Source organism: Anas acuta, chromosome 1 (genome assembly GCF_963932015.1).
Source record: "Anas acuta chromosome 1, bAnaAcu1.1, whole genome shotgun sequence".
In the NCBI taxonomy this organism is placed as follows: Eukaryota; Metazoa; Chordata; class Aves; order Anseriformes; family Anatidae; genus Anas; species Anas acuta.
Window position 1 is genome coordinate 109,890,968 of NC_088979.1, and position 18,708 is coordinate 109,909,675.

General features: G+C 42.6%; 1 protein-coding gene across 2 annotated transcripts in view; it reads right to left on the bottom strand.

The window, feature by feature from the left end:
* Positions 1-18,409, bottom strand: part of CRYBG3 (crystallin beta-gamma domain containing 3) — a 93,379-nt gene extending 74,970 nt beyond the window's left edge. Inside the window, exons 1-2 of one of the 2 annotated variants that reach the window (XM_068692523.1) lie at positions 18,173-18,409; positions 3,681-3,759 (exon numbers count right to left, since the gene is read on the bottom strand). In XM_068692523.1, the coding sequence (XP_068548624.1) occupies positions 3,681-3,759; positions 18,173-18,297 (204 nt within the window). In that variant the 5' untranslated portion in view covers positions 18,298-18,409. Of the gene's footprint in view, positions 1-3,680; positions 3,760-17,756; positions 17,822-18,172 lie in introns of those variants that run through there. The other variant, XM_068692534.1, reaches the window with a different exon arrangement.
* Positions 18,410-18,708: the final 299 nt, after the last annotated feature.

The window sequence follows — 18,708 nt, forward strand, 5'->3', positions numbered from 1 at the left end:
TCTGCATTTGCCTCAGAGAGCTCACAGGCAGTTCTTGTGCCAAGATGTTTAAGAATACTTTTCTGATCAATTATGGGAGAACGTGCTTTTTTCTTCCAGGCACCGTTACAGGAAGAATATCGAGGGATGACTGTCAGGTGAGTCAATCTGCTGACACAAGCCCCAGCTGGACAAGAACCTCGGATAGGGCCAGCCTGGGATCTAAACAATTTGCTGCTATTGAACCAGTCATTGCTGCTACGACTACAGTATGGTAATACAGGTAGAAGCCCAGGTTAGACTTGTGGCACAAGCACGTACAACAAGAGTGCTGTGTGATTTCTTCGAAACTATACTAATAAGACGTCATCCAGTATGCGGCTCATTACAGGAGCAGCATTAGCTCAATTAGTAGCTGTGCCATTCAAGTCAAACAAGACCTACCTTCCACTTGTAAACCTCTGTTTTCAGGGCATTACCAAAAACTGTAAAGATGTATTCACCTGCTTTTGCAGGAAACACTGTTGCAATATTCCTTTTAAAAACAGAGTCTGATAAAAGGAAGGTTAATGATACACTAGCATGTGCAGGACACTATGCAATGCAGATGCTTAGAATGGGAAACAAGTTCAAGAACTGTTTACATCCACACAGCCACGTGTTCAACAATCACACCATTCAAATGGGGCATTTACTCAGAAAAAGCACTGTTTGCAGCTCTAATTCAAAGAAATAGAACCCAAACAGAATCTGTAAATAAACAGTGGCAGGCTCTGGCAATGAATTAATAGGCAAAGAAAATATATTTCAATAATACTTTCTTGAAAGTGATCAAATGATGAGTGATAATGTCACCTTGGCACAAAAAGATAAGGCTTTGTATTTTCCTAAGGTGTTAAAGTATCGTCTTCTCCCTCTGAGCTAAAGATTTCATCACAGGGAAGAAAGAAGGGTGTAAAGTACACAACTGGTAAGCAAGCCCTCAGAGCAGCCGGAGGGCTATGGTAGCTCAGCATGTTTCTCAGCTCCACTCACCCTGTCAGTTATCATTTACATCTCTGACCTTTGCTGTTAAGACAGAGACATTGCAGTTCCCCTGCTATGTCGCCCCCGGACTTCTGCTGAGATGGTCAATGAATATAAATACTTCACAGCATGCAAGTCTACCAGAAACATGACAGATGATTAACTTGGTGGCAGACAGACACAATATGGTATCCGTTTGCAGTCACCGTCTACCTGAAATAAGTAGGAACATAGCTCAGAGATATGGGTATGTACTGAAACCTGCCCAGACCCAATCCAGTAGATATACAGATTTACAAATTCCTCACAAAGTACACTTCCTACAACTACAAAAGATATTTTTTTTTCAGAGTATGGTTACCTTGATGACTCAATGAAGGAAACTGGAGTGATTTTCCATACCATACACTATTCCTTTCACATGAGACAGAGCCCCAGTTCTCTCCAACTGTTCAGCTGCATTCTAGGTATCTTTGCACAAGACTGCTTATTTTGAACAATGTCAGGCACTGAACAGTATGGCATTACAAAAAAAAAAAAAGAGTGTGTGTTGGAGAGAGCAGTGCCAGGAAAAAAACATCTTCACCAAAAAGAAAGGGGGGGAAGTGAGGTGGGCTACCTCTCTAAATCACTTCTTATTACCTAGTTGCAATTTAAATGCACACAAGATAAAATTGTAGTACTAAGAGTACGCGTTAGTATGCCTATGAAACTGCTGAAGCGTATAAGAAGATTTTTGATCAGCTTAAGAAAGCAAAAAAAGAAGTTGGACGGGAAGTTCTCGGTACGTTTGAACAGCCAGCACATTCTAGTCATACGAAAGCCACACCTCTCTTATAAAGCCTATACAAAGCCAAACACCAAGTATTATTTCAAAGATAATGTAACACACAATCTAACACTGCCAAGCATAAATCAAAGACAATATCATCAAATAAAAACTTTCAATGGCAAGACAAAGAACAGAGCAGCTACTTGGAACAAAACTTTACAGCATTAGTATTGGCACCAACTTTTAACATACAAAAAGTTCTGAGTAGAAGACTTGAGTGCAATGAATTTAGATTCAGTAGGAAAAAATCAAAACTTAGGTTCTTGTGAATTAAAAACGTACCAAAAGAGATTTAGTTTTTGGCAAAAAATAGACACTCTTAGATAATTCAAACCTGCTATGCTCCCTGCACTCCACCTATGCATCCCGCTTGTTCACTGAAATCTAACCCTGTTCGTACTTCTGTTTAAGCAGTTCCTTGTGTTGAAGTCCTGTGCACATATGCTAAACCATTCCTCCCCCCCAGTCAAAACCTTCTTCAAAAGGAAAATGTTTTAGAACTTTTCCCTGATCTAACTCAGAAAAAATAAGTTTTTTTTTTTTTTTTTTTTTTTTTAAACACAAAAACGTTGCTTCTACTATAGTAGGATCTCCTCTGGTTGAAAGAATCATTTCTGCCTGTGTTTCAAACCATAAAAGCAATAGTCCATGATTTATGACAACAGGAAGGCATTCAGTAGCGTGTTGTGGGAGCCCAGCTCAGACAGGGCTGGCTTGAATCCACAGGGCTTCCAAAAAATGCTGTTGTGCTGTTTCTCACCTTGATGCATAATGATTACATTCAACACAGGATTGACCTTTATCTAATAACCCAGCTACTGACCTAGGTCTTTGCAGAGGCAACTGCAAAATTTCTTCACCTTGGGCAAAACCCCTCCAAATAGTCCCTAGAGAGCGAAGATGCCACTATACAGTGACTGTCAGCCATACAGCAATGGACCACTTCCTTCCCCATATACTGCTAGTGCTCAATCTAGGCAACACAGGATAGAAACCTCTGAATCAGTCTGTTAAGAAGCCTACTACACCCACAAATAAATCTGGTGGACTAGTCAAGGCCCTTTCAGGGAAATTGCCAGAAGAATTTCTGCAGTACTTGTACTACTACTAATGTAGAAAAAGGAACAAAAAAGTAGAAAAAGTACTTAGTGAATGAACTGCTAAAATGACTCTGTGCAGGGCATGATGTGACAGCAACTATTTGGAAGAGGGTTGTATCACCAGGCCCCATCTTGCATAGAACTATTTATGATATTTGACTAAATCTAAACACAACTTTACTGGCAGCTACCACTTTGTGTCAAATGACTCATAGGAGAAAGCATCACATAGAAGCACATCCATTTTTTCAGTAGAATGCTTACAGGATAAGACAAGCTTGATTAACAGGGATAACATTGGTGAAGAATAGCCAACATGCAGAAGTATTTCAGCAGAAAGTTCTTACAGCGCTTTGACTGGCAACCAGTGCAACTTCAGGAAAACTCTTGCTGGTTAGATATTCATAAATTATACAGAAATGGTTCTTTGGGTGATTGTCAAATCAGAATTTGATAAAAATACTGGCTTCATCCATCACTGGATGACTGCATGTGGAATTGGCACTAGACTCGCATCTATTTAATGTAAGTAAAGATATGAACTTTGTTTCAAGAACAAGAAGCATAGACAGTCTTTCTGTTTTCTGCATGTGTACCACAGCATGATGGGCCCTAACCCAGAATATGGCAACTGTGTGCTACAATGCAATACATGAAGACCTCCAACCTCCGAGCATAACAAAAAGCCACAAGCAGATGTGGCAAGCTTAGCTCAATTCAGTATTAGTAAATAAAAATCCTACCTTCAAAAGTGCAGGAAGAGTTGTGCTTTCCTTTTGGTTGTTCTTTAAATTTATGGCTTCACTCCCTTTGTGTTCAGAACTGAAAAACAAAAATATTTTGCAACACTGAGGACTTGCATTATTCAATTCCACTTGAGAGCCAACACATTCAATTTAAACACAAAAGAGCATTAACTTAAAAGGACAGAAGAACATGTTTTCCAAAACACAGCCCATATGCTGTATGTATTGCAACTGAAAAAGCCATGCCCCAAAAAGCTCAAATGGAAGCAAAATACCTATTTTTCAAAACTCAAGCATTCAGAAATGGTGTATGTAATAATTAAGGCTGCTCTTCTAACTGAAAACAAAACAAAACAAACAAACAAAAAACACCCAAATTTTCTGTGCATATGTATAATTTTCTGTTGGGAAAAAAATAGCATAGCTGATGAATCATCCACTGTAGCATTCCTTGGCACAGCAATATCTACCTGGCAGCTAGAAAGCACCCACAGTCCTTACACTAAGGACTGCAACTGAGTGGAGCGTGCTCAGGGCAGATGGAATCATTACAAATCACACCTACCAGAATTACCAAATCTTTACTGGGCACTGAAAATACCTAACGAGCATTTGCAGGCAAATTTGGAAGACATTTTAGAAAGGGGACATTTAGAAAGGGGACAATCAGCATGTTATCATTACCAAGGCAACACTCGCTGTCCATTTTAAAACTTTCAAGTCCAAAGTCTCATCCGTCCTTGCTGCCAGTTTACCCTGGCCTAAACTTTCTCCAGAACCCCATCTTTGGGACGAGGGGAACCATTTTTCTCCTGATTCTGAAAACTATCCATAAGCACAATCCAGCAGAAAACATTTTTAATCCAAACCTCTATGCTACATGCAGCTACAAAGCAAAATCACATCAAGGAAAACATTAGAGGATGTGAATGACAGATCACTTCCTGCATTGCCTATCATAAACTGAAAAAAAAAAACACAACACTTCATATCAGTACAACACATAAATATCCACTTTTGCAATGAAGTGATAATCACTTCAAAAACCCTTCTTCAACAATTTTAGAAATTTAGCTTTGCTATTTATAAACACACAAGCCCTTATTTGTGTTTTTGTATGAAGAGATGAATTGATAGCTGTTTAAATAAAAGAAAAAAAATATTATTTGCATTTTGGTGAATTGTGCCAGGATTTAGAGAAAAGACTGAGATGTGAGCTGGTATTCCCGTTACCACTGACTGTCAAGCCACGGGTAAGCATGTCTCAGTAAGACACTTGAAAAGAAAGGTTTTTTTCCTGATTGTGGATTAGGCATTGGAGTTGAATATACATTGATATACACACAATATATGAAATCCAGTCTGACTAAATGTTATTTTCCCTTACAAGCTGCTTAGAGTCAAGATTCCTTGGACAAAAATGAGAACATGGCTCTCCTGCAGTTAGGGTTAAGATCCTTCAGATCTTCTTAGATGAGTCAAAACAGAAAAGAGAAAGCTCTTTTCTCTCTTTTATAGACCCTCTTCAAGTTCAAAACCATGTACTTTCAGATCACCTCAGGTAATCTTTCATAATGCATTCTGAAACACTAAGATGCTTTTTCAGGGAAAGCACACAAAGTCTTGGCTGTTCCTTGTCTCCCTGTAAGACACAGCAGATGAATTAATATTCTCTCCTATTAAATTCTTGTGCTGTTGATGCTGAAGACGATGCCACAAACACTTCTGGGCAACCTGGCACACTAATAAAAGTGCTTCACAGTACGTAACCTATTTTCTCCCTCTTAGTTTAAAAAGCAAAATGCAAAACCAAACCCTTCTTAGATCTGCATAGCTTTTCCTGACGCTGATACACTTGACCTTAGCAGGAGCTCCCTGCACTAAGAGCAGGAGAATGAGGCTGATATCCACCAGGCGTTCTTCTTGGCTTCAGGACACCAGTCCTTACGGACCAGCTCTGCAGAACACAGATGCAATACTTGCTTTTGTTGAGTATTACCAGCACAGAATTATTTGTGGCCTCTTCTCTAGCCACTCTGTTTTGCTCATATTCTTCCCTTCAAATTCTGTTTTTATTTCCTTTTATCACTTTCCCACTTTTTGTTTGCGTTTGAAATATGCGCCTGTGTTACTTCCTTCTCGAAAGCCAGGCTCAGACAGCTTGCTATGACATTGCACAGCGTACGCACCAAAACTGAAAGAATGCAGTTCGGCAGATAAACATCTTAAAATCAACCAATTGAAAAAAAAAAAAAAAAGTATCAAAACTTTCTTTCCAGCATAAAATAAACCCAAACCTGGAAGCAATTCCCCACACCCTTTCATGGTTTATATTCTAGCGTTTCTACATTCCTGAACCTTTTGCTTTAGGGTGTAGTTCCTCCACACGCTGACTTTGTCAGCAGAACCAGCTTCAGAAACCTCCACACCTTCCTCTTCAATCTCAGCTGCCCGTTCTCGCCCCTAACCCACCCCAGCAAGGCTCTCTGGTCCTAGATGAACACAAGGGGGGAGCAGAAGCTGCCAGCAGCGAGAGCTCAGCCGGCGATCCAGCTCACAGCCCGGTGATTTGTGCCAGCACACACGAAGGGGCAGCGAGCAGGGACGAGCGAGGGCACGCTGCTGCTGCAGCTCGCTTCTTGCCAGCCTGTGCCTGTGGCCGGGGCTCAGGTCTGAGTGGATCCTCAAGCAACTCGCACCAAAGGGATGACGTTCACACGCTCACTTTGCTGAAAGCAGGATAAAGTTGTCTTGTTTCTCCCAGAGTCAAGACTACCTTGTACAACCTAACCAACACGTGCACATTACTTGTGCCACGCTCTGTGCTTGGGACTGGAGAACAAGCTCATCACTTGCTATTGCCACCCCCCTGCCATTTTTAGGGCTTCCTCCCCCCCCCCCCCCCCCCCCCATCATTGCATCAATCACAGAGCAGTCATTAGTCATACATTTTGGAACAGCACTTTCCCCACAACTTCTCTAAAAAGAAGAAGAAAAAAGTGAAGTTTACGGGCCTCCCTACCCCTCCCGTGCTTAAAAGAAGCAACCACAGAGGACCTGGTGTAATTATGCCATACGTATTTTATGTTGCAACACAGTCCCGTGCTGTCCCTATGAGCCTATACTCAGAGATGCAGTGAATATACTTTTAATTGTGAATGCCATAGTTTAATTATTAATTATTGGGAAATATGTAAGACAACTAATATTTACACTAAAAATGACCTATTCTTTTAATTTTTTTGTATACCCCTGCTAGGCTATCAGTAGTGGAAATACGTAATATTGCCAAGAACTGTACTCTAGGAGGGTTTATAAATTATTATTTTTTTTTTACAGAACCGTATCTGCTATTAAAAATGTTATAAATGTTGATTTCTTAGTTATGCTTATTACACCCCTGAATTATCATGCCTTTGCTAAGAGGAGAAAACAACAGACTAGTAGTACGGATAGGCTCCCCACATACATTTGGGCGGCATCTGCATTATTGAAGTTTGCCTCCACCAAGTTTCATCCTTGCCTTAACCTTTTCTGGAGCCGTGCATTTTTGCAGTGCTTTGCCACACCAGGTACTGAGCACGTCCCCCTGTTGAGCACGTCTGAAGCTAGGTTTGTGCTTAGCTGCCCACCTGGCTTTGCTAGACCAGCCAGCCAGTTCTTGGGCCTGGTTGCAGCACTCCCACTTCTTAGCTAAGGAAAATGAATCTCCTGAGTCTTCAGTCCCACACTTCACAAAGTACTGTTGTTATATTGCATACCCAGCAATAGGACCCTACTAACCCAAGTCTAATTGCACGCTGACAGAGTTCACAGATATACGTTTGACAAGCGTTAGCCCTAAGACCTCTCAAAACCAAAATGTCTTGAAACTCATTGACTGGTCTGAGAGGGATTCCTTACCCACCCTGTAAAGGGATCTTCCAGCACCAGGGTCACTGAAGGGACATCCCCAAAGCAGGGAACTCCGTGTACCCGGGGCACTGCTCACCCAGGTGACAGCCACTACTCCGAGAGCCTTCATGGTCAGTCTGTACTCCTTGTGCAAATCAGAAGTCTTGAATCTCCTTTCTTTTGGGAAGTGAAAGCGCAGAGTATGATCCCAAGACCACAGAAAACACCTCTGCCCCTCCAACAGGTTTCCACAGACTTCTTAACTATATAGGCAGTTACTCATAGATCATCACAACTGCTTGCTTATGTATTTGGGGAGATATTGCTTTGATTTTATAAATAGTAGTAAAAAAGATGGCATGGAAATATTAAATAACTTGCTCAGAGTAATAAAGATACTGTCAAAATTAAGGCTAGACACCAAGCTACTTCTCCAGTATGTAATGTACTGCCTTCCTACTGCTATTTCTGCTTGACTACCCTTTTCTCAATCATATGTCGGTGCATCCAACGCAGATCGGTTAATCTTCAGTGAAGGCAGAGGGATCTCTTCATCGCAGCTGTCTCACTGCTCTTCCCCAGTGCCTTGCTGGCATGCCTACCCTGATTAGCATCACTCCTATTCTCCAAATAAACAAATAAATTAAACAGAGTTAACAACAGATCCCATTCTGTATCTTCTGCATAAACTTCTCTTTGTGTGATTTTCTAATGCTTTTTGTTCTTCCACTGCTGAAAATCTGTTCTGACCTTTCTGTAATACCAGGACAGGTGGTGTCTGAATCAGAAGCAGATTTTGGTCCAAGTTTTTAATCATTACACTTGCACAGGAAAGGTCAGAGATTATTATGGGGGAGAAAAATGCTTAGTCCTTACCATTCCTACCCACAAAGCATAAAAAAGTAGACAAGTATAAGCAGAAATACTCAGATCCGGTTTAGTTAATATACATGAGGGATTACAGTAAAGAAAGCACCAATTCAAGGGAGCAAATTTAATGTAATGGTTTGTGAGATCTTTCCCAACTGTCTCTAAAAACAGAACAGGACAATTATAAACAATTACATCTTCAAAAGGCCCTCTCAGCACCTCCACGCAGCACGAGAAGTCTGCTTCCTCCACCTTTGTTCTTCGTAACAATCCCTGGGAACTCGCAAATTAAAAGCCCACCCCCTCTTCCTCTATTAACCAACCCCACCCATATTATGCACACAGCAGATTGTGAATGTGCTGTGTTAGATAATAAACAAGCTACTGGCGCTATGCAAGCGCCATGAAGCACAAACGTGTGAGCTGAGATAAGACTGACCAAACGCAGTGCTTACCAAACTGAAGCTAACCACCGTGGCATTTTACAAGGCACCCGCTGCAGATTGCTGTTTGGGAATGGGGCAATTAATGGGCAGGCAGGCTCTTAAGAAAACAGGGACGGCTGGCTGAGGCTCAGCTCAAGGGACATTGCAACACCACTTGCGGATGCCAACTATGCCTTGTCCTCCCACCTGGGAATACTCTGTACAAAGCAAGGTCGCTTCCAGCCTGGCAGGTCCAGAATTGACTCCTCGTGCAGCCCAGATGTTACCGCAGAGGTGAGGGCTCTACCATTTTGCCACCTCTTTTCCTCTCTCTCATCAGGAACAGATGACTCCCTGCAAAGTCAAACCCTTTTTGCTATCGCATTAAGCTAACATTGTTTATTTTTAACTGGGCTTCTCTTCAGATTAATGCAGAAACAGGGACCATTTCATGGGTTGACTTGCAACAGAAAGAGAATAAGCAATGCCTAACCTGTGCTGTGAGGTACCAAGTGTCCCAAAGCTCCTACATCTGACTTTTCTGACATAACGCTAATAAACTAAGCTTGACCTCTCTCTCCAGGTTTAATGACATCACTTGTGACATCTCTTTCGAGTGTTTTTGAAACGTTTTTCCTCAAGACAATGTGTCTTTGTTTTAGCATTGTTGACATAATTCACCCTCCAGTGCAGCCCTCACTGAGGCTAATGTCATTTTTAACTTTACTTTCTTGACAGTTTCTTCATTTCAGCATTCGGGGATCTGATTCCATTTCCTGATCTCTGCCTTCTATTTCTCTTCAAAAAAAACTAGTGCTCCTCTCTGAGAAGTTGCACTACATTTGGTCTTGATGTTATCACTTCTTTCCAATTTTACTTACTGCCAAGACAATAACATATTTAGTGGTGACCTTCCAAAGGAAGTATGTCAAACCCTGAGGATCAGAGAGGTTGCTAAAGAGAATTTGATCACCTCGTACCTTACGACACAGCTGTGGGAGAGACTCCCTGAAGAATGGGAATGAGAAGAAAACTGCGTCAAGCAATACTATCAAATGTAATTTTGCAAGACCAAAATTGTCATGAAGTTTCAGCAAATTTCAGGGATTCTCAAACCGCACGAACAGACCAGTAGTAGTTACAAACACATCTGCAAAGAGCCATAGGTTAGCTAGGATTGGGTTCTTCTCTGTGCCTGCTTCTAAGCAGCAATTAAAAAGAAGACAGCTAAAAATACAGATGTGTTGAGTAATGTTTTTCTACATCTACCAGTTGCCAGACTTGCCATACAGACCATTATGATCACTGAAACTGGCCTGCGTAATAATCTAGATCACAAAATTTCACCAAGGGAGACCTGCATTAAGCCTGTAGCACCTGACTGAAAGATACAGAGTTTTGATTAAAAAGTGGCAAGTAACAGAAAATCTGTCTCATCTTTAAATAAGACTTTTCTGCGTTCACTATTGCTAAACTTACTGAGTCAATACAAAAAGTCAGGCTTACTACTCAGAATATGTCAAGCTTTGTCTCTCATCTATGGGATCTACCGACGTCTACGTGGAGCAGACCACAAAGCCCTCTGGTTCAAACACCTTCTTCAAGTCACAGGTCTGTTGTGACAGGAAGCATTTAACTCTCATTTCCCCTGCAGCTATATACCTTGAGGCAGAGCCATGCCTCAAACTGTAATTCTGTCATTTGAAAACCTTCTCTTAGACGACCTAAATGCTATTGAGCTACTTAATTTTACTCTGTGAGGTGGGTTTTCCACACATCAAATCGTTCTGGGGCTTTTCTCAGCCATTTCCAGTTTGTCAGTACCTTTTTCATAAAAAAACACAGATGCTTCAGCCTGGCTCAGTACTCTAGTAACTAAAGCCTAGCCACAGATTACACGTACTTTGTTATTTATATAATTGAGCATTGCTTTTTCTCTCTGAGCCACCACTTTGCTTTGGTAGCTCATGTTCAGGTGACTGCCAACAATGACAGTTGAGTCTGCTTCTGCAAGGCTGTCATCTACACGGCGATTCCTCTATTTTTCACCCTACTCATCTGCAAACTTCACAAGCTACAATCTTCTCTTCTTTCAAATTACTTGTGGAGATACTAAATTGACTCAAAACCACTTTGTTTTAAACTTCTTCACATACAAAAAGTAGAAAATTATTTTATATCCCTCAGTTTGTCCCACTGCCATTCCACTTGCAAATATTTTAACTGGGGCATCAGCACCAAGTGAGATGCCTTAAAGAGCCTGAAGGTACTATTTCAACAGTTCATCAACTAAAATCGTAATCTCATCAAAAAATCAAGTTTGAGAGTTCCCATCCTCCTGCAATGTTAGGATCAACATATTAACTTCTCAGGTCACCTGAAAGCCTTGATAAATCAACTATTCAGTCCTTCCCCTTTAATCCAACCAAATACAATGGACTTAGAAGTGTTAATTTTAATTGAAATGCCAACACCTTAACTCTAGATCCTAAAATCACACTTGTGAAGCCATTCATGCCCTGTGAAGCCCAGAGAACTGTCCAAACCTGATCTACAAAGAGAAGTTAGATTTTTTTTTGTCAAGAGTCAAGCTTTTGGCATGTATATTGAATAACATCTGTTAAACGAATCAAAAGGAAAACATCACAGTACAGTCCAGTGGCAAGAAGATGCATCTTCAGCGTCTGAGGGAAGCAGCGAAAATTCATAAAAACTGTCAATCAAGACACAGCAGCATTTTTACAGAAAACAGAGATGCTAGCATTTAAACAGAAAATAGCAATGAGCAAAGAGCTACTCCTCCCTCCCCCCAATGACAAATTTTGACCAACTTCTCAGGAAGATTCCCAATTCTAACACTGTTCACAGGAAACCAGCAGTGACAAAGTCTTCCCGTAATCTCTGACAAGGCTGTTAGGGCTTGTCCTGAAGAGAGGAGTGTTTGCACAGAAATTTGAATGGGAAGTTTCTGACTCCCACTTCTGTCCTTACATGTAGGCCACACACATAGGGAGGAACAGTAAAGACATCAAGAAAAACGGAAATTATAAAAACAAGTCAGTGAGTCTGAAAACAGAGAGCAAGCAAAACAGCTATTTAAAACATATTAGAGAAGTGGGGGAAAGGGAGCAGAAAGCAAAGACAAGTAGGGATGAAGAAAACAGAGGCAAAAGTAGGATGAGACAGGAACTCAGGCAAGAGAAGTGTTACAATCAGCCAACTCATTTAAGTGTTGGAATAACATAAAATGTATTCTATTCAATTAAACAGCCCCACTTGAAAACTGGTTTGATTACAGGCAGCATTAAGAAGCAAGTTATATTGTTTTAACTGAAACATTTTTTCCTCTCAGACCTGTTTATGCTGCTTGTTTACATACTGTTTTTTGCTCTGCTTGTATGGCAAAGCTAGGTCAACTTCATGCTCTGCATTAGCAGCACTGCTTCACATACACAATGTGAACTGCAGAGCGTATAAGTGTAAAACTGATTTTTTTAATTCTCTTTCAAAACACTAAGTTAAAAAAAAAACAAACATGAAAAATAAAGACATTATAAAAGCACCAATATGCCACATTTTGCAAAGAAAAAATATATTAAAAATACAAGAAACAAACCATGGCTTGCCATCAAACGTGTCCCTTTAAACCTAAAAGGCTAGAGCTCAGTGAAATCAGTATGATGGCCCATGATCGCCCTTGCTGAATAACTTAATCTGTTTTATACACAAGGGAATTCAACAGCCGTACAAAAGCTAGAGAAAATAAATACAAACATTTCCGAGTAGAGTCTACTTCAATATTGAGCAGTAGGATTATACTAGATTACATCAAGGTTTTTGCTCTGGCATCTGTCAAGCATAGTAACAAACATTAATATAGGGTCTGTTCCATATTCACTAGTCTGAGAGGTTAGGTAAAGTTTTCAGCATACGTATGAAATAAATGTGTTTCTGGCTGCTAACACATCAACTTGGAATAATATCAGAAGCAGATTTGTAAACTATTTACATTTAAGGTTAAAATTATTGAATTAATAGAGAATAGCTCATTATAAACCTACTTTCAAAAGACACGTATTTGCAGGGTTGGGGAGCAACAACGATGCTTACAAATGACAAGAAAATAGAAGACATTAAACCAATCCAGGAAAGCTTTAAAGCAGCAGTAGATATTTTCCTCCTGATAAACAGGGTTTAACATAATTTTTAATAGATGCCATTAAGAAAAAGCAACCAGAAAAACAAACAAACAAAAAAACCCAACGTGCAAAGGACACTGGTGTCACCAGCAAAAGCAGCGAGTTCTTCTAGTCAGGTCGGAGCAGAAAACTATTGGTAGAGGCACACGAAGCTACAAGTTCACCACAAGAAAATACTTTTCCAGTTCCTCTATTTCTTACAACCATGCACTGAGAAGTATCCTTCAGACACTTCCCATATTTCCAATATTCATCACATTTCCCTCCCTCAAGTTGAAAGGCTGCATCTCTGATTCAAACAAAACAAAATTGATGGCTAACTTTTTGGCACTTAATTGGTGAGTAAAAAAAAATAAAAGGCTGTTGTCACTGGATTTTTTTCTGCCTTTGCTCTTCATGTACTCCCAAGAAATACTTCCTTGCAAGTTGTTCCCTGCCTTCATCAATAGGCGAAGTGCAGGCCTGTGCGGCCTTCCTGGACTTGGCCCCTTGGGCCCCCAGCCCATTTAAACAGATATACTGCCTTCTGTGACACATTTTAGCAATCTAAGAAACACAGGGACATTTGGGAAACAAAGACACCATTCAATAACAGGGCAAGCCATGAAATTATATTGATACAATTAGTGACTGTATTTCTTCTCACAAAACTGACTCGTGAAGTAAAATGACTACGGAAATTCACATTTCTGATCTGAAGAGTCTTCAAAAGTGTTACTGTACGGTCAGTTAAATTTTTTAAAAATGATTTTGGAAATTAAAATACCAGAAAAATAGAAGTGTTAATTTTCCCAGGAAAGCCTACAGTGTAGCAATGTAGTGCCATGCTACTGTCTAGAGGTGTAACAGTATACACTCGCTGAAGAATATGCAGTCCAAAAAAAACTCAGAAAATAGAAGCAGCAGTTTGATTTCCATCTTTGTAAGAAGTTTTAATAACCAGAAATACAATCCTCACAACAACATATTTCTGAATTCTGTTTTTTTCCTCACTTATGAGTCTTTTTTTCATCAGATGAGAAGACTGATAAGTTGTAACTGCTGCAAAACCATTCCTTAAAGCCAAGGAATCGCAGATATTTTTGAAATCCCTTTGTATTAATTCTAGCACTTATGACGGTTACTGGGAAGGAGAGAGTGCTGTTAACGTTATTATTTTTTTAAGGTATTTTGTTTCTTTTAAGGAGTGCTACTGTTATAATTAATACTCCAGTAACATTTCCTTTAGGAAATGTCTCACAAGCACACCGCCGGCTGCTGGGCTTGCTCCTTGCGGGTCTCACTCCCATGAGACATTTAGGTTCACGCCTAATTCTAATCAAACAAGTAGTCCCACTATAATATACAGAATATTTCCTTACTTAATTATAGGCAACGGCTTTGGTAACCTGCTAAATAAGGGCCTTTGCAATTTTGAATTATAATTTTGAATTATCCTGCAATAAAAGTCACAACAGAAAAATCGAGGAAACAAACAGGAAAAAGCCCAACAAATTAACAAACAGAATTTTTTCATAACACATCTTGCTTTGGTAAGTTTAATTTGAATTCTTCTAAATGACTGGAGTCTTCCCCTTGCTGGTTCTACAAACTGTTACCTCTGCTGCATTCTCACAAATGAGTTAGATTTAAAAGAAATAAAACTGAAATAATCTTCCTCTGCCTTCTGAACGGAAGTGTCTTTACTAGAATACAGACTTTTTTTTTCCCCCAGAAAACAATGGCTTTCTCCTAAGACACCAACTGTATGTGAATCAAAACCAGCCAGGAGGTAGCAAGTTCAGAAGAAATAAGTTCAAAACGCATTACTCCCCTTTCAATCCATTCCCAGTAGTTCCCAAATGCATTTTTTTACAGCTACAAAAATACATGTGCTTTATAAACAGGAACAATGACTGGCAAGCCCAGAGGAAGAAAGAGGCTCTCTAATCTCTCCTTAGGCAGCATAAACAAAGTTCTTCCACCTCTGAAAGCTCTTAGGAACTAATGGATGAACAGAACAATAATCTCAATTTAAAAACAAAACAAAACCTGTAAGACCAAATAAAAGGTTGCTCTTCCCTGTTTGATGTCTCTGGTACTCTTCAGTGATGCAGAAACAATATCTGGACAATTCCAACAAAGGCTCACTTGCACTGGTAGTTACTTGACCAAGCAATGACACTTGGAGGGAAAAAGATAAACCTGAAATGAACTTGCTAAACAATATGGAGAGGAACAAATTATATAAAGAAAGTTTAAAGAAGATTTTAGTGGTAGCTCTTGGTTAAAGTGATTGGCGAAGTGTCACACCCCCTTGGAGGCTTCTAAGGTGACCTAGAAGGTCACATTTACTTACAACAGGTCAATTGCTAAGGCATGAAAGTGGCATATCACTGAGTGAATACTCAATAAATTGGCTTATACTCTAAAAGCTGCGTCTTCATCCAGATAGACTAAAGAAATGTGAAAAATAATGATAAATAAATTAGACTGCCATCAGAATAATAAAAAAATCAATGGGATTTTACCACTCTGGAGATTTAGACTGCCAGCAACAAACGATTAATTTTGTATATTGAAAATATTAAATAGCAGAGTAGAGCACAATGACTATGTTTGATGGAAGCTGATGATACGGAACTGGGAAGAAAAATGCCAAAGACCTCATTCAAAGCCATGCCAGCATCACGACTCTGAAGAATGCACTTACAGAGGCAAGCAGTAGGTGAAAGATAACTCACATTCAGGTTGCATGTAAAAGCAGAGTGAGCCCCTAACAGCTGTGCTGTACCTCGTGCCACCACAAAACTTCCAGCTAGTCTGCACGGGTTATTTTCCACCAGCGAGCCTCCAGCAAGTCTCATGTTCATCAGAGCTACAAACGGCTGTAAGGGCAAGTTATCAGCATACAGCTCTTTGCCACACAAGGTTCTCAGAAGAAAATCCTATGACACTGATTAACAAACAGTGCAATTCCCTTTCCCCTTCCTCCTATTTTAAGCTCAGGTGAGAGTAGGGTTATTTTCTATTTTATTTATTTATTTATTTATTAAAAGCTAAACCTGAACACAATGCCTGGAGCATGAAATGGTGAGATCTCTGTACCACGGGCTGAAGGGGCAGCTGTGGGATGGGGGAATGCGAAACTACCATCAGTAGCCTCCATCTAGCTGCTGCTGCCCAGTTTGCAGGTGCATATGGAAAATGACTTTTGGGTACATGCAGGCTCACCTTCAGCTACTTCCCAAATCTAGGAGACTGTAGTAATCTCTGCAGGCTATATCAAGCATGATGCATGTCTCTGGGGGTCCATGTAGATAGCCTGTAGATACATGTGGCCCTGCACAACATACTGCTCCCTGTCCTGTGCTCTTTACTTGGTTGTTCTGCTTTTCTGAAACCCAGTGCTAGGTAAAATACCTCAATGCAGAAGTTTCATGCCACACATTTCAGATCAGGTCCAGTCCCAGCATACACCATTCCGATCATTTCACCAGGAAATTAATCACCGAGTGTACACATTTCTCAAGAGATGTGTTCCCCAGGCCGCCTCCTGCCCTCTATGCTGAACAACAAACACACAAAGCCACCCTGGCCCCCCCTCCCCACCCACATGCTTTGTTCAGCGATCCATTTTTCTGCACCGCAATGCTAAATCAACGCGCCGAGCAAACCTGGGGCGCTCGTTCCAGCCCGGCGCTGTTTAATGTATGCAATTACGCTAATCTATGGAGAAGGCTGTCAGTGGAAACCAAAGACGAGAGCGTCAGCATTCCAGGCAAACCTACCGCCCCGCAGCCGGCACAACAAAAAAGCTCTTTAACATGCCAAATTGGGCTCCTCTCAGCTGGAGGATTTCTGCTGGCTGCTTCCACTCCAGAGAGAGGAATTGAGGCGACCGCCCCGCAGCTAAACCCATGTGAGGAGGTCAAGCAGGAGGCCAGGAGGCCGAGCCTCCTCACACCTTGGTGGACTGCCCCAGTAAAGGAAAGGCTCTTGACTGCAGGAAATGAAACTCGGATTGAGATGAAGATAACAGGCACCAGCCTGGAGTTGAGTGGAGCAGGTCTACCATGAGGACGATCTGCAGATAGCACACCCAGCTCAGAAACCACTCGGCCAGTGTCACCCTGCTCCCTAACGAGGTGACCGCTAGGCTTTTTTGTTTAGCTTGGACCACAACTGTACGGAGCTGGCGAGGAGCAGCCAGGTGTCACTTCTGCTGCTGCCTCTTCACGTCCCAAGCCAACTCCAAGCCTTTTCTTTCTGCTGCACCTTGATCACCCCTGCCAGGCGTGATGGTCGCGCTACTCTCACCATGGTGAAGGTGCTCTTGATTTGGCAGCTTTGCTCCTGATTTTTTTTTTTTTCAGGAAATAAAAAGCAACATGACAGCCCAGTGGATCCTCGCTCGTATGCTGGTCTGTCAAATGACTAGCAGTTGCGGTAAAATAAAGAAACCCAATGTTAAAATGGTCCTTCACGGACCATTTACGAGACCTTTTAGGACGGCCAGTGTAAGACAGTAACACGCTCTGCAGTTTTCTGCGATGGGTGAGAAAGACCTAGTGTGCCAGCCACTATCTCCTCAAGGAGTGCACTTATTTGCCTGCCTGTTTAAGCACAGATGTAGGCAGTGTCAAGAATAATTCAAAAAGATTAAAACCAGCATGTTAAAAGCTAAAAAAGCCTTAGTAGTATACCTGAGGAAATAAGGCCGGGGCGGCTGACACCTCCTCACCACAAAACACATCCCAATTAATTCAGACCAACAACAGGGCTCCACAAGGAGCAAACTTTATCCGCGGGTCTCCCCTGCATACGGTCAGAAACCAGCCGCCAGAAAAAGAAAGAAAAAGAAAAAAAAAAGAAAAGCCAGAAGGAAGAGGAAGGACCGCACGAGTCGCTTGGGCACCTTCTCACCTCGCCCGCGCCCCCCGCGGACCGGCAGCCCCGCAGCCCCCCCCGAGCCCGGGGCAGGTTCGCCGGGCGCTGGCGGCCGCCTTGCACCAGCCCGGGGGGACCCGGGGCGCGGACCCCTCCCCGACTCTGGCTTTCCGCGGCAGGGCCGCAGCCGGGGGAGCGGGGCCCCGGGGCCGGGGCCGTGCCGTGCCCCTACCTGTGCGCTCCCGCCGGCCGGCCGGGCGCCGCCGCCTCCTGCCGCGGGGGGCTCCTGGCGAAGAAGCGGGAGAAGGCGCCGTGCCACGAGGGGCCGGCCCGCCGCCGGCTGCCCCCGCCGGACATCGCCGGGACGGGACCAGGACGGGGACGGGGACGGGACGGGAGGCGCCGCCACAGCCGCCCGGCACCGAGTCCCGGCGCTGGCCGCTTCCCCCCGCCCCGCCGGGGGCGGCCCTGCCCGGCCCCGGGGCGGAGCCGCCGCGGTGCCTCCGCCCGGCAGCGGCCCCCGGCAGCGGGGACGCGGTGCGGGAGGCGCGGCCACGGGGCTCGGCGCCTTAATTGGGGAAAAGCAGGCCCGGGAGGAGCCGCGGCCCGCTCGCCGTGCTGGGGGGGGCGGCCCCGCCCCGAGGCGCGGCCATTTCCCGGCGTCGCCTCAGGGGAGCTGCGGCCGCCCCCACTGGGGAAGGTGAGGGACCTGGGGGAATGGGGCTCTCCCGCCTTTCCAGGAGATTTTTTTTTTAAATTTTTTCCTAG